The sequence below is a fragment of the Falco naumanni genome, chromosome 4 (assembly GCF_017639655.2).
Source record: "Falco naumanni isolate bFalNau1 chromosome 4, bFalNau1.pat, whole genome shotgun sequence".
Classification (NCBI taxonomy): Eukaryota; Metazoa; Chordata; class Aves; order Falconiformes; family Falconidae; genus Falco; species Falco naumanni.
Genome location: NC_054057.1, coordinates 60,075,900 through 60,096,957, shown reverse-complemented (window position 1 = coordinate 60,096,957; position 21,058 = coordinate 60,075,900). Strand labels below are relative to the sequence as shown.

At 48.3% G+C, this 21,058-nt stretch overlaps 1 protein-coding gene across 1 annotated transcript in view; it reads left to right on the top strand.

Annotated features, from left to right (window-relative positions):
* Nucleotides 1–11,631: 11,631 nt before the first annotated feature.
* WNT3A (Wnt family member 3A) overlaps nucleotides 11,632–21,058 on the top strand; it is a 90,911-nt gene continuing 81,484 nt past the window's right edge. The window contains 1 exon segment of the mRNA XM_040591937.1: nucleotides 11,632–11,702. Coding sequence (XP_040447871.1) covers nucleotides 11,632–11,702 — 71 coding nt within the window.

Here is a 21,058-nt window from a genome sequence, read left to right as displayed (position 1 = left end):
AGAATTTTCTTTAAAAAAAAATTTAAAAGTTTTGAAAAATTTGCATTCCTTATGGCCAGCCTTGCCTATCCCACCCGAATATACCTGTCACTCTCTCCATTTCATGCACTACTTCCCTAAATGCCTGTATCTTCGATTTATGTTACCAAATGTGTCAAAATGTGATGGGTATTTTTGCTTTCCTTCTCAACACACCAGCTTCTGGAGTCATGCTATTTTGTGCAAGCATACATCAAGTTTCATGGTGTGCAAAATGTTTCAGAAATGATCTTCCCTGCCTATTTTATAAGTTCAGAAACTAGAAAGTAACTCATCCGTCCAATGTATTTGATTCCTTAAAACCTTACAAGTACTGGGAGAAGGAAACAGAGGCAGAAAGAGCTGACTCCTGATGTCTGGAGTGCCAATGGTTTATTGCTCGATGTCTTCTCAATTTTCAGGTTCAGACTTGTGCAGTTTTAGCTCCAAGGAGTCCACTGAGGGAGCGAGAAGGTGAGAAGAGGATGAGGAAGCATCTTAAGAGAGGACTCAGCAACTGTGAACTACCTGCAGGGTTTTCCTAGCAGGTGGCTGAAGATCCCCCTCCTTTCCAGTGCAGCCAGTATTGCCACCATGGCCCGGGGATGAAAGCAGAGCAGTCCCTTTTCTGGGAAATGCAGGGTCAGGAAATGATGAGCCAAATACTTGCAGGAGAGCCAGGACTTTTGAACTGACCCAAATACCCCTGACCCTGTGCTGTCCCTACCTACCCCAGGGCTGTGGCCACAGGGCACCTCTCCTCTCCGGTCCACTGGTCCCTGGCAAGTCCTGCCTGAAGCCAATAAGTGAAGGGCCATGAGGAACTGATCGGAGGTCAACAACTGCCTAAAAAAAGAAATAAATTGTGTGGTGGGCCACACTGCAGGCTCCAGGTTAACACTTGTCTTAGTAGGTTATGGCATTTTCCAGATAGTGGCCCAGCTCATCCCTGGTGTGACACCAGCAGGGCAATGGCATATGGGTGGCCCAGCGCCCTGTAAAGACCTAAGCACTTTTTCTACCTGACATGCTTGCAGGGAAGAGTATAAAACTTTTTTCTTTGAAAAATAAAAATAAATAATAAAAAACCCCTATAGCTGCCAATGGGACCAAGCCCTGCAGATTATACTCCCTTCTTACTCCACAGAGCCAACAGGATTTCTGGGCAGGATGGAAGCCAAGTAGGGCTGTTAGGAAGCAAAGTTCTTCAAGCCCTGTGATTTCCTTGCCATTCCCATGAAAAACCAACTCCAGCAGAGCCCGGCTCTGCTCTCTTGCAGAATCCAGCCAAATACAAGCCACATTAAGGGAGTTGCTCTACATTCATATTGAAAAGCGGGTGCTTGCCAACATTACGTGCCTTAAACTTCTTGTTTTAAACTCCTGAGCACTGGCCCGGGGAAAGGATTGTGTTGAGGAATATGTTCATACAGTGCCTGGCACTGGGGGGTTCTGGCTCATGACTGGGATTTGTAAGCAGCTCCTGCAAGACTTGTAAAGCACTGTAATGCATTTGAAGTCTGGTTTCCTTGGGAAACTTGGTTTAGCTGATTATGTTGTGTGTCTCTATCCGCTCGTTTCCTCCCCTCCAACTTCTGAACCCCTCGGCCAATCCCAGCCCAATTTGGCAGAAAGATAAAAGTTTCAGAGAGATTAAGTTGTATGAAAATAAGTGTACAGGTAGGGAAGAAAGACCTTATTACTGCACTTCCCTCCTTTCCCCCTGGGAGAAAAGGGCTGCGATGTGAGTTCAACCTTTATTAAGCACCAGAGAGCCCACATAGCAGAGGGGAAAGTACAGGGGACACCGAGCATCATTAGCATCGTTCCCCACTGAGCTGCTTGCTGCTTAAGCCATTTTGCTTCATGCCCAGGGCTTGGAAACGACCTTTTAGAGCAGTGTCAAGAACAGGAGGATCTGGGCTTAAATATGGTCTTGCAAACATGAGGTCAAGACCAAATCGTAGTGATACAGCCCCTGCTTTTGCTCACCGTGCCCCAAATCCCCTAGCAGGAATCCCTCCCTAGGGTGTCTTCTGGGTCCGTACAGCACCCAACACACATCAGTCACCCTGTCTGGGAGTACAGCCCTTCCTCAAAGCATCCCGTGGACTTTGCAGACCCACGCACCAATCTTCACCATCACTTACACTGCATCAGAATGGGTGCAAAGAACCTGACTCGTGGCATTTTGCCCCATTTTGACATGTAGACTCGGGTGCTGGGCAAGAAACCATCTGCAGGTGTCACTCCTGCACATGTACTAAATGCACCAGAAGAAAGTCTGGGACAGGTGGCCACCCGGCAACTACATTAAGACATCATAACTTTGACTAATTTGTAAACTGGCTGGAAGAACATCCACCCTCTCTGGAAGGGGGAGAAGTGTCTCTTTAAACCCTGGGGATATGACCTTTTGTCCTCTTTGTTTATATGGGGGGGAGGAAGGAAAAAAAAAAAAAGGGAGGGAGAAATGGAGAGAAAGTCAGACTTGTTGCCGTGTTAAAACCTCCCCCCCACCATCAGCCTTTGTGATGAAAATGGTGAGGGACACTCCCCAGTGCCTGGTTTTCTCTCTTTGTCATTCAGGCTTTACAAGGGAGAGCTCTGTTCATTTATCAGCTTGGATCCCTTGTTGACACCTCACTTGACTGAGGTTTTAGCACCTTGGTGGGGTTTGGAGAGTGTTGTTTTGTGCTTTTTTTTTTTTTTTTTTTTTAACTCTCTCAGTCAAATCTGTCTGTTCTTTCTCCTCCCCTCAGTGCAGACAGATCTTTTCTTCCCATTACTTTTACAGGAATGTATCTTCCCTCAGTATGAGAGTCTCCTACAGCCAAACACCGGGCAACCCCCCATCTGGCCCTGTCCAGCCCTTGACAGTGATTTTTGGTGTGCATGAGAGATATCGTTGCTTATTTCATCATTTCCCACCGTGTGGCAAAGCTCTGGCCCAGTTCATCAGCCCCCTCCATGTTCCTCTCCTGCGTACTGTGGACAGCTGGTACCCGGTGCAACACATGACAACAACTTTGCCATCGTGCTATTCCATGTTAAGCTGTTTTAAAATAAACCCAATGCCAAATAATCTAAAAAATCTTGATGTTTTGCACTTTCAAAACACATTAGAAAAGGGTTTGGAGACTTTGGTCAGGGCACTGTTGCAAACAGGAGTGCCAGTCTAGCAGATGCTCCTGTGATTTCAAATTGTACCCTAGGTTCCTAGTTATTGGTTTTAATGTATCTTAATTAGCTTGCTCTGTGGCTGCTGAGAAGATACTCCAGTCTGGGTAGTTTTTCAGTCCAGTGCTTGTCAGCAGCAAAGTAATCCCTGTTTAAAATGCATATTGATTTGCAAGCACAAGACTGAATCCCAACATTCATCTCGAGTGATAGTATCACTTGGGTTTCAAAGAAGGGTGTTATAAGTGAATTCATAAAGGGATACAATTCTGGTTTCAATTTTAACTTTTTTTCTTTTGTTTGTGCCTGCAGCAGGAGTGTGGCTAGCCCTTTGAAAAGGAGTTATTTGAATTGTATTTTAGAATGGGATTAGAAAATTTGAACAGCAGTGCATCGATGACTTAGTAAATAACTGTTTCTGTTGTTGATCTTTCTGTCTCAAAAAAACTTGGTTTTCCTTTTTTTCTTTTTTCTTAATCCAATGTATATGCCCACCTCCCCACCCTCACCCCAAAATCACTTCTATAAAGACAGATTGGATGGATGGAGCAGAGTAAAGAAATGTCAGTTTTTAAGCCAGTCAGTCCTTATTCTGAGTGTGAATTTGGAGTGGATCTTCCCCAAAAACCTGGATCTGCTCCTGTGGTTTTCTTCTGAGACCAGCAATATTGCTCTGGCAGTGATACTCTTGCAGTACTAACCATTAGTGCTGAGAACTGCCTGGCTTGACTTTACCTTTCTAGATCTGGGTATATAGGTCCAGGTAGTAGCTAACAAAAGGGGCACAGCAAGCACCCCCGAAGGACATTTTATTCCACCCATCCAAGTCCCTTCACTTCCGGGGACATGAGTTCCCTTCGGATGTGTAGCGCTAACAAGTTGTCATCCCTCTTTCAGATTCTGAGGCCTGGCGAGATGGATGTCTCCAGAAAGGGATGCAAGATTTGCCCCCAGGAGCCAAAATACCAGACCCTAAAATGTTTCTTTGAAAGAAAGCAGGTGATTACTATTACTCTCCTGGAAATATTTCATTGTGCTCAGTTATTAGCACCTAAGCCTGCATCATCCTGTGAATGGTTGTTTGTATATATAATAGCAGGTTTGGGCCCCTAGAGATTATCAGCTTCCATTGCTGATTAATAGGTTTTTAATCTGAATCTGGCCTAGAGAAATTCCACATAAGCAAACACACATTACACACACAGGGCTCAGATTATGTATACGTTTATTGAATTAGAGGCCTTAGGGGAAAACTTATGCTGATCTGTTCCTTCGGTTCCTATTTTGGATTATTTCTTCCATGAATCTGGAGCTCTCAATGTGCCAGAAAAAGGACTGCTGCTTATTTACTCAGGGAGTTAAGGTTGCCTTCAAATGGCCAGTTTGGCTTTGAGATAAATTGGTTTCCCCCAAATCTCATCCCATGAGAAAGATCCCAACTTATCCTTCACAGCACTCATTCGTCAGAGGATGGTCTCCACAAAGTGACTTTGCAACAACCAGGCGGCTGTTGGTAGAGATGGCCTGGCAAAGCCTTCCTCGCCCTCGGCAGGTGGATCTGCTGAGCAGAGCACTGATTCCTCCTGCCAGAGCTCTGGGGGGCTGCGGGGGGCTCTGGAGCAGACAGATGAAGGTGACCGACTCAGTGGGGTTTGGAGGAAGGGACGATGAAGGGAAATGTTTATCTGAACATAGACATGGCACTGGCCGGTTGGCTGCCCCTGCTAGACACGCACGCTCGGTTCCCTTCTGTTGGTGTTTATTAGGGGACATTTGGGTGAAGCCCATGTTATTTCTAATTGCCAGCATCACTCTCAGAAGGTATTTTTCTTGTCTGTGTACCTTTCACAAGTGCAGAAGGCCAGGGGTGCCCCTGCCCACCCTGTGCCGTGTAGGTGACAAGGAGATAGCTGCATGGTGGCACTGTCCCAGAGCACCGATCTCTGCTGAGCATGCATGGAGGAGGCAAGGGAAGAGGGAGCACCCACAGTTCATCCTCCTACTTTCCAAGGCAAGACCCTACCATCCCTCTGGCCACTGAGCCTCTCTGATATCCCTATGTCTTCACCAGGGACATACGTCTTTCCCATCTTGGGCTCTGCCAGCTCTTCGGCGGTGGCGAAAGGACACCAGAACCCTGGTGGTGCAGATCCCTGTGCGCTGGCTGCATTTTTTGGTCCGTGTTTTTTTCTCTGCAGGTTTGTTCTCTATCTGTACCGCTAGGTGGGCCAAAGCTACACCAGTGAGAGTCCTACCTCTTCTGCAGAAGACAGGCAAGGCAGGTGCCTGCCTGATGCCTGCTGGCCAGGAGACAGCTGAGGGACAGGAGATGGAGAGAAGGAACAGGGAGTGATGTCAGAGAGCCCCAAGTTTCACCCTGAGTCTTGCTGTCATTCAAGCCCTAGCAGGACAGGCGTCCTGTCCTAAAGAAATGACCATCTCAGGGAGAGCGACCCAGCTGGGATGTGACATATGCCAGGGAATTCACTTGTATGAAGTCACATCACAGACTGGTGGCAAAGGCAAGAGCAGAGCCCCCACCACCAGTTCAAGGCCTGGCCTTCCCACCTACTGCCTTTCTAAAGCAGCTCCTTGGTTGCCAGGACATGCTCTTCACAGCCTGGTATGCAAGAAACAGATCAGCACCAGTGCCTGCAGGTGATAACTGGAGGAACACACAATATGAGAGGGAAACCCGCCGCAAAATAAGGATTTTTTTCCACCCAAGATGAGGTGACTGAAGATCCTGTGTATAAAAGTCTGAAGGAAAGGATCATCACCCATGACAGATCTGCTCTACTCTGCAAAAGGTCTGGCACACTGCAGTGCAGCCCTTGGGGCTGCTCTGCCTCCGGTGAACTGAGAGCCATGCCATGTGCCTCCTCCTTCCTGTCCTCCTGGGGACGTACCAGTGATGGATATCACACTTTCAGCCATCCTCCCTTTCTCTTATGAGCACTGTGATCAGGGGATAACACCTTTATATAGAAATGTTTGGATGGGAACCCAGGAACAGCCAAAATCCTGCTCTGCCACTGGCATGGGAGAACCTGGGCAGATAGCAGTCATAGCCAAAGGTGCCAGTGCCAAACATATGCTGTTCCCTTGCAGCTGAGGACATCTTGCAGCCTAAAGAGCTGAGAAACCCACCCTGCATGTGCTCCTGATTTGTTCATTGCCTATCCGTGCCTCTGTAGAACCCTGTAGAGCCTCTGTAGAATAGAGAAGAGGCAATGGCCTGTAGGCATCTCACCTACCTTCAGCTATCTGAAGACTGAGCATCAAGTCTAAACTAGACCCCAAACAAAAAGAAATGCAACTCCAGAAGCAATCCACCCCCCCTACCATAGACTTGTATCCACAGTAGGCTGAGTTGCTCGGGTCTCCACTGCACCATTGACCACGGAGGCAGCCAGCGTTGTGTAAGTAGGATTCACACAGCTGTAGTCAGGCAAGGTGAAACCCATGCTATCAGTGTATTTGGCACATTTCGAAAAACCCTCTCCGTCTCCAGCATTGGATCAACCTCCACTTCTGGACAGCAGTGACCTTTCTATGGTAAAACCAGCTGGTCACAGGGAGACTTAAGAAGGGACACAAATTTAGCAGCAAAATCTGTCTTTTCACCAGTTCTGCCACTGAACCACGTCATGAGCTGGGTGTTACCCATCTTCTGCCTTGCTCTCCACATCTGATGAGGTCAATATGAGGTCAATATTAACCTACCTTGTCGCTATTTGTACTGCTGTGACTCAAGATGTATGGATGCCATGGGTGACATGGATCTCAGTCTTCAGGGACCTTAAAAGGCACAGAGGCAAAATGAAAGAGGGAGGCAGAATGACATGCCAAGTCAACCAGCCTGTGGCAAAGCCAAGCCTTCAGCAACCCATCGCCCAGGCATCTTGGATCCCAACAGTTATATGACATTTTCCAAGCGTCAGTGGAGGGAGGGGTTTTAGTGCTCACAGCATGTTTTGGTACCTGTGTCTCCAGATATCTGTAGCAACGCCTACATGCTCTTGGGCTTCCTCACCAGGACTGACTTTGGGGAGGGTGGGTTACAAAGCTGCCTGATGGAGTTTTACTGGTGCTGCCATTATTACTATGTGCCACAGAGTGGGCTTCTTGGCATGGAAGGAAAACCAGGCTGTGGCTTTCTCACACTGCCATGGTGGCTACACCCAACCATGGAGACCACTGTGTTGAGTGGTGTGTGGGGCAGACAGTGAGTAAATTGCAAATGAGGAAGGTTTACCACCTTCCAGCAAGAACAAGTTCCAGCTGCAATTTGCAAAAGCAGGTAACTTTTAGTAGGAATTTAAATATAAAGAGAGAAGGGACAGAATACACTTCTGTCCTCCACCAAAAATAAGCAAAACCTTCTGCCCCATGAGGAGCCTTCCCTGGCTCTGCGTTTGCTCTCAGTGAGGAAGATCTTCCCATCCTGCAACCCCAACAGATCTCCGTGTAGGGCAGAGAGGGAAGGAGAGCAAGAGAAGTGACACACAGAGTATTTGAGGTGTGACAGGCTGCACTACACCAGTCTGCCCGCTTTCCTGTCTGCCCATACCCCTCCAGACCTCCACCCCTTGACCCTGATCTCTTTCGATAGACTTCTCCGGGGTGGAAGCACCCTGGACATGCCTTTTTTTGAACATGGGCAAGCACAGCTGTTCCCTGTGGTGACTAACCACACCACCAAGCAGTCGTGTTTCTAAATCCAGCTCTATTTACACACTCAAGTGGGCCCTGAAGATGCCAGCTGGGCCATCCCCATGAGTAAGCAAGATAAGACCAGCCTTCAGTGCCTTCATAAAGCATTCCAACCCCATGATGATGAGGCCTGCTCCATGTATTCCCATCCCCTTTTCCCCATGGCATCTTGATAACTGAAGTTACCCACCTCCTTTCTCAGCAGCCTTATAGGGGCCAAGGAATTGGCCCCACGGCTGTGAGCATGGTCGAAACTTTATTCTCTTAACTAGCCAGGGTGGTGGACCTTCACCTCCCAGGGAAGTCACGAACCAAAACTGATCTTTACTTTGCTGGTGTAAGGCTGGGCACTGTGGAAGATCTGTGTGAGGCAGGTTGCAGCTCCAGCAGGACTGAGGCTTGGTGTCTACCACTGAGGAGTCACAACCTTGCAACCTGGACTTCCCTCAGAACTTCTCCCTGGGCACTGATGAGCAATGCCAAGAGCAAAGAAGCCAAAGCCATGCTGCTGCCGCCCCACCGAGGGCCAGATCCTGCCCACTGTAAAGCCTATGTCTGAATGCATGTCCAGCTGTTTCGGAGAGGGATGGAAACCAACGGACCAGCATGGGTAAGCTTAGCCAGGTTTTGACATCAGGCCCTAAAACCAACTGTTGGGAGAAAACACTGCAGATTTGGGCAGCCAAATGCCAGCAGTCCTGCATCCCTAAAGCCTGTGTCAGCCTTTTTACTGCCTCTAATGGACTGCAAAATCTGGCCCTGAAAGGGCTCCGGTCCAGAGGCAGCGTTGGTAACAGATAATTAATGTACAGGAGTGTTCCTAGCAATGGGAATAGCTAGTATCCACCAGACTACCTTTTTATCAGTGTAATTAAAAGCAGTTGGCGACAGTGAGCAGCGATGCTGCCCGCTGAAGAAATCAGTACAATCCTGTGTGTGTACACGCACGCACGCGTGCGTGTGTGTGTGTGTGTGTGCCTATGACAAAGTGGATTATCTCCATCCTCCCCAAATAAGCAGCTGCAAAGCAAAGAGGAAAAGGGAGAGTGGCTGAATTTGTACCTCCAGGTAAAGTTGCCTTGTGCTTCCTGGTGGGAGGGGCAGAGGCTTTGGGGGATGTTTAAATCTCTCCCCAGGAACAAAAGGAGGGGAGATTAGCTCGACCCCTGGAAAGGATGCGTGTCCTGCCCCTTCCTCCCCCTCCGTCCCCGTTTGCCAGGACCCCCACGCCCGGTGTCTGCGGGTCTGTGTGTGTGTGTGTCTGTGTGCTCCAGTCTGCAGTGTGAGCAATTTCACTTGAAAAGACAGAGAAATCCCCTCCTTTGAAAGTCTCAGTGTTTGGTTCTTTCCAGTAATGCTATAATTGGATGGGATTTTCTCTAATACAGAGGGAAAGTCCTTAAGATGATTTTTCACACACCACCACGCTCCTCCTATTCCTCATCCTACCTTATGCAATAAAACTCCTTTCTCCCTCTCCAGCCTCCTTGGCTCCTCTGGGGTGGGGGAGGGCGCTGAAGGGGGGTGGGGGTGGGATGGATTTAATACGCTCAATATAATTGCAGCATCGACACGACAGAGATTTGCTGGGAAAGCCGGAGAGAGCATCCGCTCCTCCTCTGTGGAAGCAAGCGAGAAGCTGCTCAGATCGACTGGAGCTCAGCTACATGAAGCGATTAGATCTCAGAGCACTTGCCAGGGCTCACATTTGCAATCACTTGTCATCCAACCCTAAAGAAAATAATCAGGGCCCGACCCCTGCCAAATTCCCAATGATTTAAATATCCCCGAATGAACTGCATTTCTAGTATAATTTCACTAGAATGAATATATCTCTCCATCTAGCTAAACACAAACATATCTTTATATATATGCATATAAAACTCTGTGTGTGTAAATAGAAATTTTCCCTACTAAGGGAAAATATATATGCAATCCTTAATGAGAAAGAAAGCACATTTTGATTTGAGCTAATGCAAGGTTGCAAGCCTTCCTCCAACAAAGTCATTAAAAATTGTACCTCTCTTTGTTCCGTGTGAGCCACAGAAATTTTCTGATTCACAGATAAAACCAAGTCAAATAAATAAATAAAATCTCACCCAGTTCTCTCTCTCTCCCTTTAAAAAAAAAAAAGGGGGGGGGGGGGGGGGGCCACAAAAAAACAGCCAAAAATCCCCAACAGGCAGCAACCACAACAACCTCAAAAAAAGAAAAAATCACGTAAAAGAGAATCATCGTTGTTATTCCAGGGAGAAAATATCTCCTAGCTCATCCAGTGCCTCCATCCCCTCGTTTTCGCCTTTCCAGCCCCCTTTCAAATGACCCAGGGTAAGGAGAAAGCCTGTCAGCTGGGTGACACTTGCTCACAGATACAGCAAGCTTTAAACAATATGTTCCAGAGGAGCAGCAAATCTAACCGCGTACCCAGTCTCGAGAAGCTACATCTTTATAATAACACTAATCATAATTTTTTTTTTCTGTTTGTTGGTGGGGTTTTTTTTCTTATTTCCACCCCACTGAAAACTTGCAGATTTTTGGAACCACGCAATCCAACCCCACTCACCCCCCACCACCGCCACTGAAAGGAGAGAAATTGTTACAATATGTAGAGAGAGAAATTAAAAAAGAGATCAATTACTAGTGCCCTGTGGGGTGGATCTGGTGGATGAAGTCGTTTGCAGCAGCGCCTTCGCCAAGTCCGGGGCTGGGACTCCTGCAAATTGCGATGATCTGGATGAGCCTTATTGGGATTTGCATTGAAGAAGTTGATTTCTTAGCAGATGTCTTCAGTGGAGCTCTTGGATATCTGGCTGGTTGGGCTGGTGGGGAAGGGGTGTGCGTGTCTGGGGGGGTGTGCGTGTCTGTGTGTGTGCATGCATGTCTGGGTGTAAATCCTCTTTTTTTTTTTTTTTTTTTTTTTAAATGAAGAAAAGGAGAGGGGGAAAAAAAGAAAAGAAAGAACCGACCGAAAGTTTCTAGAAAGTTAGTTGAAATGCATCTTGACTGTCACTGTGAGGAAACGGGGATTTGAGAAGACAGAATAGTGAGAAAGAGCAAATCGAGAAAATAATAATTTTTGTTAAAAATCATACTTCCCCCCCCCCCTTTTTTTTTTTTTTTTTTTTTTTTTTCCCCCCACATTTTAGTAGCTTCGACCCAGGGAGTGAAATCCGGGCAGGTTGTTATAGCTACCCAAATCCACAGGGGTCCCCCCTGTCTATTTAAACCCCCTAAATCTTCCTTCCCCTTTTTAAAACTACATTTTATCCCTTGGCTTGTGGGCCAACGTGCCCCCTAATGAGTATTAAAACACTATCTCCTTGCAATTAGCTCATTCCTGACTTCGCGCTCCTGATTGACAGAACAAGCCAAAGCATCAGAATTCTCCCTTTGGCAATAAGTGCTGATTGGGTCCTTTTTAAGAGAGCTACTTCAAACTTTTTTTTTTTTTTTTTTTTTTTTTTAATATTTGCCTTCAGTGTCTTGGCTGAGAGAAGAGTTTTTTACCTCTCTGAGATTTTTTTTTTCCTTGAGAGTAGTAGAGGAAGCAAGAGAGGATTTACCTGGTCGGGTTGAGTTCACTTCATTTGACTTTTTTTTTAAATTATTGTTATTATTATTATTATTAAAATAATCATCCTGCCTCAGAAGAAAGGAAGGTTTTTGGCAACTCTGGTTAAAAAAAAAAAAAAAAAAAAGAAAGACAACTTTTCATCAATGGCCTCTTTTGGATATTTCCTGTTTCTTTGTGGGTTGAGTCAGGCTCTGTCAAGTTACCCAATCTGGTGGTAAGTTTTATTCTTCTTTTTTTTTTTCCCCTCTCATTTTCATTTATTTTTCCCCTCCTCTGTTTTCTCTGCAACCCCTGAGCTTAAGATGACTTGAAATTCTCCTTTCGTTGCCACTCAGCTAAAGAGGTGGGATTGTTCCAGCGCCAGCAAGTTCTTAGAACCTGCATTTCACCTCTTTTATTTATGCATTCACTTTGTTTATTTTGACTGGGTTATACCTGATCTCTCCTTCTCCTACTGTAAAAGAGAGAGAGCGAGAGAGAGCGATCGGAAAGTTATTTTTTTTTAAGTGCTTTGATCCTCTCCTGTGAAGAACAAAAGGCGCTGCCTGAATTAAAGAGATAATGATACAAGTTGACATGAGCATTTCAAGGTGATTTCGAGCTAGTCAGGTGGAAGGAGGGGGGGGAAAAGGCTGAAAACTTTTTTTTTTCCCCTTCGCTTTAAGGAATATTTAGGGGAAAAGGGAAAAAAAAGGGGGGGAGGGGGGGGGGGAGTGTAAGGAAAGAAAGAGCAAGGAGGTGAGAGGACGCAGAACAACCTGGGCTGGTTATGGAAAGGCAGAGCAGGGAGCAGGGACGGGGCTGGGGGCGATGTGCCCGGCGCCGCCGCGGAGCTGCCCCGCGTAAGATCGGCGGGGACCTGCGCGCCCACCTTCCCCCGGTATAACGCACTTTTTTTTTCTCTCTCTTTTCCCGGGTTGCAGCTCCTTTTATTTTATTTTTTTTTCCTCCGCGCTTTGCACTCTACGCCTTTAAGAGCCTTTTCTCTCTCTCCCCCACAAAAAGCAAATGGTGCTGGGCAAGGCATGTAACTGCAAGATCTGCTCTAATTACCCCGCGGAGGTAATTGGGCTCAGGGAAGCCCTAGCGCAGGAAGGCTCCTGCTCCGCAGGCAGCTGACGGGCGGGCGCGCAGGGAGCGCGGAGCGGAGCCGCGCAGGCGGGTGTGCGGTGCACGGAAGCCCCGGCAAAACCGCTCTTGCTCCGCGCTGCACCGCCGCCTGCGCGGGTGCGGAGCTGCCCGGCTCGGGAGCTGCCCGGCTCGGGAGCTGCCCGCTCCGCGCCCGCGGAGGGGAAAACAAGCTGCGCGGTCCCTGCAGCCGCTCTACGTGCGGAAGCAGTGCTGTAAATAACTCAGAAGCATCCCCCCCCCCCAAAAAAAAAAAAAAAAATTGTTTTTTTAAGTGCATTTAATGGCTGCCCCCCCACCCCCGCCTGGCGAGGGGCGCTAGCGGGGCTCAGGTGCGCTCCGCGGCGGGCGGAGGCGGACGGTGGCCGCGGTCCCTCCCGCCCGCGGCCGCGCTGCCCGGCGGTGCAGAGGTGAGGGTGTTGAAGGCAGCCTCTCCAACTATGTCAGGTATGTCTGAAAGCAGGGAATTCGTTGGGATGGGAGAAAAGCAATAAAATGCAAATGTATTCTTGGGAAGACAGGCAGAAAGAGCACCTGGACGGGAGTCATTAAAAAGCAATCTTTTATTCCCAGCCACCATCTAACTTATAATTAGAAACTCGGCTTGCATTCCTGATTGGAGAAGGAAACGCATTCCTTTAATACCAACATAAATATTCCCTTGTCACCCATCGAGGGTAGAGCGGTCGGTCCCCGGCCCCCCTCGGCCCGCAGCCCCGCGCCCGCAGCTGCGAGAGAGGCAGCCCTGGGAGGGGGGGAGGGGGGCGGGGAGAGGGGCAGGGGGTCCTCCAACCCAGGGCATCAGGTGTGGGTAGGGGGACCACAGCCGCGACTCTTTGGGGTTTGGGGTTTTGCTTGGTTTTGGAGGTTGTTCCCACACACACACACATCTTTCCCCGGTGCCCACCAGCGGGTTTAGATGTTTCTGTCGCAGTGACACCAAGCCCCCTCGGGCCATGGAAATGCAAAGGAGGTTCTGGTTGGGGTGGGGAAGTCGGAGAAGAGGCTGGGTGCTGTGACATTGGCTGCCCAAATCCCCCTTCACCCCACCCCCACCCCTTTTCCCTCTGTATTTATCCTCAGGCAGGATACCACCTCACGGCCACCCCACGGCTGGAGCTGGGGAGCAGCCCTGCGGGCAGGGGAGGGGGGGGGCTGGGGGGTGGCACGGGGGTTCCCCCCCCGTGCACGTCCCGGTATCGGCAGTGCAGTTTCTTTTCTCCTAGTCGAGGATGGTCTGCTGCCAAACCAGCTGATTTTGGCAAAACAACCATGCTGCTTTATTTTATTTTAATTTAATTTCCTTCTTTTCTTTTTTGGGGGGAGTTTTTGTTGGGTTTCTTTTTTGAAGGGACTGCAGAGAGGGCCAGCAATATTTTATTCTGGTAGTGCAAGCAATGAACACCTCATCTCAGCCGTCCCTGTTTAAAGCCTCTCCTATATTAGCTCACAGCGACTTGACTGCTTATAGCAAAAAATCTGTAATTTACCATCCCCAAATTGTCATGTCCCCCCCATAGTAGTTTCTAATTAAAGCATCACTCACTCTAAGGTCCGCAGAGGTATGGACACTTGGGCTGCTTTCAGCTTCAAGACAATTTGAGCAGAGGCAGGGACTGAGACATCATATTCTCAGTAGGTTTTGGTTAATTATCCTCCCAAAGGAAAGAAATTAGGGGGGAAACATCGAATGTGTATTTGTCAGGGGGAGCAAGTGGGGGTGTGTCTGTGTTTTCCATCTACCTCTAAACAGAGCTTTTTACTTCGCTGAGCTGATTAAATTGCTCGTCCCACCATGGCATAGGTTTAAAATCAGGCCAGGCAGTGCTGGTGGCCTCCACACAGACCCAGATGCCTGGTACCTTTGGAAAAAGTTCAGTGGAACAAAAGGGAAAAGATCCCCTGGAGCAGGGATGCTCTCACGCTCCATCTGCATCCTTTCAACCATGATGAGGGGGAAAGATACAGGAGCTTCTTAAAACCAGAAAATTCCCAAATAAGGCATTTACAGAGAGGGATGAAATAGGCTTAAAAAGTAATGATTTAGAAATAATAAAAAAGAGGATACTGATACCCATTGGGGCTGAGCTGGCAAGTTTTTAGGGCTGTGCTGGCATGATTTATTGTGGCACAGTAACCCCACAGGACCTTCTCCAACGCAGTGTAGCGTTGTGCTGTTCAGCCTAAAGGAGCTACTGGTAGCAGCAACAGGCTCTTCCACACCCAGGGGGCCAGATTAAGAGCAAAAATGTGGGTTGGTTTGGGATCTTTTTCTTTTTTTTTTTTTTTTTTTTTTTGCCAAATGTTAATGCTGTTCATTTTTTGGTTTGTTTAAAAAAAAAAAAAGAAAGAAGAGAGAGTGGAGTGAGTGAAGGAAGACTTGGGAAATTCAGAAGCAGAATTCATGTGTGGGGAAGGATTAGAAGTAACTTGTCCCCTGTCCTGGGAGGGGTCTGGGGTCCATGTGGAGTCACAATAGAAGCATGAACAAAATTAAAACTTTTTCCAGGTAACTTGCACTGCCTTGGCTGACTGCACATGGAATGGAAAAAGCATTTTATTTTGGTTTTGAATCAGTGGCATGTGGCCTGACTTGGTCTGAGGACAGCCAGAGTACAGAAATGGTGCAGAAGGGAGAAAGGTTTGGTTTAGGAGGAAAAAAACAGCAATAAAAATGAACACGGAGCTTCAGTGCTGGGCATCTTCAACTCCTGTAGCCCAGGAGGATGGTAGTAGGGGAGATGATCACTGGAGAGGATCTCTGGGCTGAATTAGAAGTATGGGCAGACCTCCTCACCGTGGGAGAAACCTGCTTACTGGCATCTCAAATGTTGTTCTTCCCGGGGTGAGAGGCAGCTTGGTGCGTGCTGAGGGATGCAGGTAGTTAAAGCCTGTGCCTGGAGAAGGACTGGGAGAGGATGTCTCTGGGAGGAGATAGGCGCTGGCTGGGACCTCATGTGGTGGCATTGCTGTAGGCACCGGTGTCTGTCCCTTCCTCTGTTCTGCTGGTTGTGGTGGGGCTTCCGTCTCCTCTGCTGTTCCCTGTAACACCGGTCTCATTCTAACTGGAGTGGGATGAGATCAGCCCCATAATGAACTGGGCAAGGAGACGAGTCATAGCCACAAGCAGCAGAGCGAACGCAGTGGTGCTGGAGATGTCACGCTGGTGTTTGGGATGCATGTTAGGAATATTTTCCTGTCCGTGACCTGTGTTTGCTCTTGGCTTTTTATTGTTTATTCCCCAAGACTGGACACAGAAGCTCTGTCAGTTTACTCATTCGTGTAGGCTGAAGTTGACCAAACTCTGTGATGTCCTGCAGTAGCCACTTTACAGCCCATAAGGGCTGGAGAATGTGATCTAACAGATCTTTCCATCTCTATTTTTTGCAATTCAGGAAACACAAGTGCATGGGAGCGGGGTGGGAGTGAGCCTTGCCAACAGAAGGACAAGCAAACTGGTAGCATTGCTGCAGCAACACGCAGGTGCAACACCTGAACGTGCCACTGTCAGAGTTTGGTGGCAACACCACAGTAAGAGCAGTGCACAGGTAAAGTCCTGGCTTATGCTCTGGTTCAGGTCTCTCCTGGGATCTGTCCCCCTCGAGGTGGGTGGAACAGCCCCCCGTTTACGCTGGGGTGGGTTCTGGATCCCATGAGATACCCGAGTCTCCTTTTGCTGTAAATTCTGGAGAACCAAGCTGAGTCTTGGCAGGCTCTGCACTTGAGAAAGCGAAGCTCAGGCTTGGCAGAGAGCAGCTATGTGAAGTGAGGGATGATCGTTCCCCATTAGCCAGGATGGAGGCAGAGCCGTGGAAGGTCACCCAAGGGACAGCACGAGCCACGTGCATTGGTACCAGAGCTCCTAAAGCAATCTCTAGAGCTCAGAAATATGAATTGCATCTACCCACTTCTCTGCTTGATTAACTGGAGTTGAGGATTTTGACATTTCCGAGGCAGTGGCATCCATCTCCCTTTCCCCTGCTACTGCAGCAGGTTGAAGTGTGATGTTAAACAGCTCCTCTGCAGAGGTGGCTGCATTTCAGCTGCACACAGTGCGATCCCTGCACATGCAGCCTTCTCCCACCCTTGCCCCAAGGCTTGGGACTTGCCTTTATATACATGTATCTGTGTTACAACTGTATCTGACATGGCTCTGTTTTGCCAGGCAGCGTATAATCACGGAATGATGTTTTAGCCTATTATCAGATACCAGCTCACCCACCTGCTTGGATTTTCCGGAGCACAGCACGGGCGCTTTGCACCCAAGCGGCAATGGGGATAGAGGGCGGTTGGGTCAAGGGGATCTCGCTGTGTAGGTGGTGAGAAACAGCCTTTGCCTGGTCTGTGCACAGGGTGTAGTGTGCCAAGGGTAGGGGAAACATTTTCCCATCTCCACTTTTTTCTTGGTGGGACTGGAGAAACTGACTCTACTGGTACTTGTGTTGCTCCTGGCATAGTCCAGGCATGGAAGAGCTGTGCTGGTGAGATTAAATGACTGGACCAAGATCACACAAGGAGCCTTTTTTTTACAGCAGAAACTGAAAATTTTACAAGGTCTTAGCAAGAAGTGCCTGTTTCAAACATGGGGATGGCTGGGACTCTCCCAGAGTGCACAGTGTGTATTAAAGAACAACCTTAATCTACTCAGATTTTAGACTCACTTTATTAAATTTTGTTGTCCTGCTACATATTCATTGATTTTTTTAATTATTACTACTATGCTTTCAATCTTAAGAGGACTTTATTAGTTAAGTTAACCTAGTTAAGTTAAACCAGGGACTTGATATGTAAAGCACTAGACACAGGCATTGCATCAAGCAAGCAAGCCTTTCCTAACTAAGATAAGCAAAGTGAGTCACCTTGCTCTCCAGCCCTTTCCAGGTAGCCCCAGAGGCAAAACATGTCTTTTACAGACATTAGAACACCTCTAAGACTTCTTGCCTGAAAACTTTAGAGCACTTACTAACATGGCTTAAGCTCTGATATGTGCCCAGGAAGGGAGAGTATGTGTTTTATTCCCATTTTTCAGTTAAGCATAGGCAGAAGAATTTAAAGGCCTTGCCCAGGACATTGCAATAAGCCTGCAGCAGGGCTGGGTGTAGCACCAAGCTCTACTGAGGACACACAAGTCTTTTCTTCTCCTTTCTAAAGACCTTTCTGCAGAGACCTCATGTCAGTGGGTGCTATTGCAGTGCACAGCACCAGGGCAGGGTAAAGACACAACTGCATGAGGGGCAGGAGGCATTTCTGAAGTGGAGAGGTCCTGTTCTCTCTGAGCTCCTGTGCTGGCTCGATGAGCCATTTCACTTGTGCACGTGGCATTTCTTTTTCCAGACTCAGCTCTACAGCTGGGCCTGCTGTCAGTAGAGTAGTTGGAACAGGGGCATGCTCATAGCCCTGCTTTCTGTTGGCCACGAAAGGCTTTTTGACTGTTCCCTCTAAAGCATCAGGCTGGAGGAGCCTTCACTTTAGCTGTGATTCTGTGGCCTCTCCTAGGAAAGAAAATCAAGGATTGCTGATTGTACCAGGGGAAATGAGACTGACTCACTGGTGTCTCCATCCCAAATCTATGGAATCCCTTTCCTGCTCACATCCCACTTCCTGCAACTGGGATGAGTCAATTCCAGCCTTGCAGCAATGCTGCTGCTTTTGCAGACAGGGACTGCCGGTCTCTGCACCGCTTCCCGTACCGCTAGTGCTCAGCATGGGTGCAAAGCAGCGGAGGAAGGAGGCTGTTCTGTGCTAGACCTCGCAAGGGACAGATGTTTTTGCTTTGCATGTATGGGAGCACAAGCAAAGCCCAACAGGACAACCTGGATTGATGTGCCTCCTTCCCCCTTGGTCAGCATTTGTGCTTGCGTTCCTCAAGTGCATGATTCAAATAGCCCGGCCGCATTTCAAAGGGGTTTATTTGGCATAATGACAGCACTTAACAAGCATTGCACAAGCGTGTCACAGGGGGAATCCTCCGGGCTCTGAGTCACGGATGCTCTGTTTGGAGAGCCCAGCCGTGCGCAGTAGGGTGAAGGCAGCTGGCTGTGCACTGTGCACGCAGTCTCATCCCCAGGGCCCTCTGCGAGCAGGTAGAGACCGGTCCTACTCTTAACCAACATCCATGTTGAATTTCCTTCCCAGAGCAGGGCTGGGCTCGTAAGCTTGCTCTGGATCCCAAAGAGAACCCTGCAGGGCCAAAGAGTGCAGCTGGGAAGTGGAGAGGTGGAGCATGCAGGAGGTCTGGAGACCATTGCTGCAATGAAGAAGGGTTTTCTAGGCTCAAAACAGACACCCTGGTGATGTGAAGCATGGTGCTTTCTGCCCAGTCAGGTGGTGGCAGGTGCTGGGGTGATGGTGCCAGTTGAAACCACTGAAATACAGTGGAAAGGAAGGGGAAATAGCCAGGGGAGAAGTATTGGTGAGAGCACGTATGTCTTGTCCACATGCTCAGCTAAGGCTGGATAGGGCACAGCCCCAAGGCTGCAGCAAGAGCTGCTCCCATCCTGTCTCACTAAACTTGTCTCTGCTTTGCTGACACCACTGAGCAGTTCAGTGGTGAGCAGTTCAGTGGGGCTTAATACTGAAAGGAGAGGAATACTCAGGAAAGTCTGTGAGGGCAGGAGCCCTCCCATGACATACCCAACTTTGCTGGATCAAGCCCAGGGCTGGCTTGACAGAAAAGCCACTCCTGAAACTGTCTATGCCAACTGTTTCCGTCTAGCTCAGGCCATTCATAATGCTTTTCTCCCCTTCTGTCCCTTTAAGAGTGGCAAGGTTTGCTTTAAGTCCTGTTATTGTTGTAGCACAACGTGTAAAAATTCATCAGTTCATCAGTTTGCTCCAAATTCTACTGGCACTTGCAAAAAACAAGGGGAGGGGAGAAGAACCAATAAATTAACTCCCTTGTTCTGAACTCCTAACATAGGGGACTGCTTTTAAAGACAGCCTGTAAACCAGGGGAGAGCGTTATGCATCACAAAGATGTTGTTTGTCCCTTCTTGTTTGTTACCTGCATATTCACAGGCCCCTTCCTACTCGGATGTTGTCGATACCCAGAGAGAGCTTTGCATTTGTAGAGCCTGGGCCATCAAAGGACTTCAAGGTGCCTTTGGTCTCCTCATCACAGTTTCTGTTCTGTATAGATAATAGTCAGGTATGCTTTATACTAGTATAGTGATAATTCTTAGCAGGGATACTGTTTCTTTTTTCCAATATGGGTATTCCTCCACACTTTATTGGTGTGAAATGCTTTTCTCTTGTTGCATCTTTGCACACTCTCAGGCTTCACCGACAAGGCCATGTCATAGCACATGGGCTGGTTCCCTTCCCACATCACAGGCCTCGCAAGGCATCCCAGGTGTCTGGGCTGGTCATTTCTCCTCTTCCACGGGGCTCTGTAGGCTCAAAGTGTGTTGGAGCAGTTTGCCTAGAGGGCTCAGGGAGTGCCTCAGAGGTCCCTTGAACTCACATCATGGTAGACCCTCACATTTCTGGCCTGGCCTCATGTCTGTCACAGGTTTGGAAACTCTCCTGGTTGCCATACATCAGCCCTAGTGTTCAGTTGAAGCATGCCTTCCAGGAAAGACATCTGTTCCCAACATGAAGATGCCCAGGTTCCCATAAGGAGACCATGCATAGGTTCTGCTTTCAGTTCAGATGCTTGATGGCACCCTGGTTGTCCTCAGAGGCCTGGCAGAGATTGTATACAATCCACTGATGACATGCTCCTTTCTCAGCAGCGGATGGAGGCCAGTCAGGAAAAGCCTAGAGCATCTCAGTGGCACTCGATGCCTGTCTGCAGGCAATGGAGCAAAGCCTTGGGGTGGAATTCATCTTGCCCATTAAATGTCTGCAATTTCCATGTCTCCATCCAAGCCAGGTGCTCTTGGCTACTTTCACTGATTGGGAGAAGTGGGAACTTATGGTGCAATTCATGTCTGTCATTTGACTGAGCTTGACTGGTCAAATCCTCTGTGACTACAGAGGAGCTGAGGCAACCAGCTCAGAGCTATCTCCACTGCTGTCATCCCAGTTTAGTCAGATTATACCCAAGATGGGAAATCCTCTTTGAGAGTTTGCTCGTTTGCCTATTTCCTAGCTGTTAAAATATGAGGTCTAATTCCCATTGCCTGGCAGTTTCACATGGGTAAAATCAAGTCCTGGACTTTTTCTCCATCGCTTTCCTGTATTTTAATAAGTTGTTCAGTGCATAGTACTCACTGGTGTACTGGAATGGGGTGCAGCCGTGGTGTGCTATTGCAGGAACATGCGTGCCATCCAGGCTGGTACTAAAAACCTCGAGGCCACCCCTCTTCTCAGCAAATTCACACCTTCTATCATATTTTGTCATGTCTCAGCATAGCTGCTGAGAGCCCAAGCAGCTTGAGGGTTTTGCAGCTTTCTCTGTGACTTATTTAATCCTGCCTCTAATCCAGCACACTGCAGAGC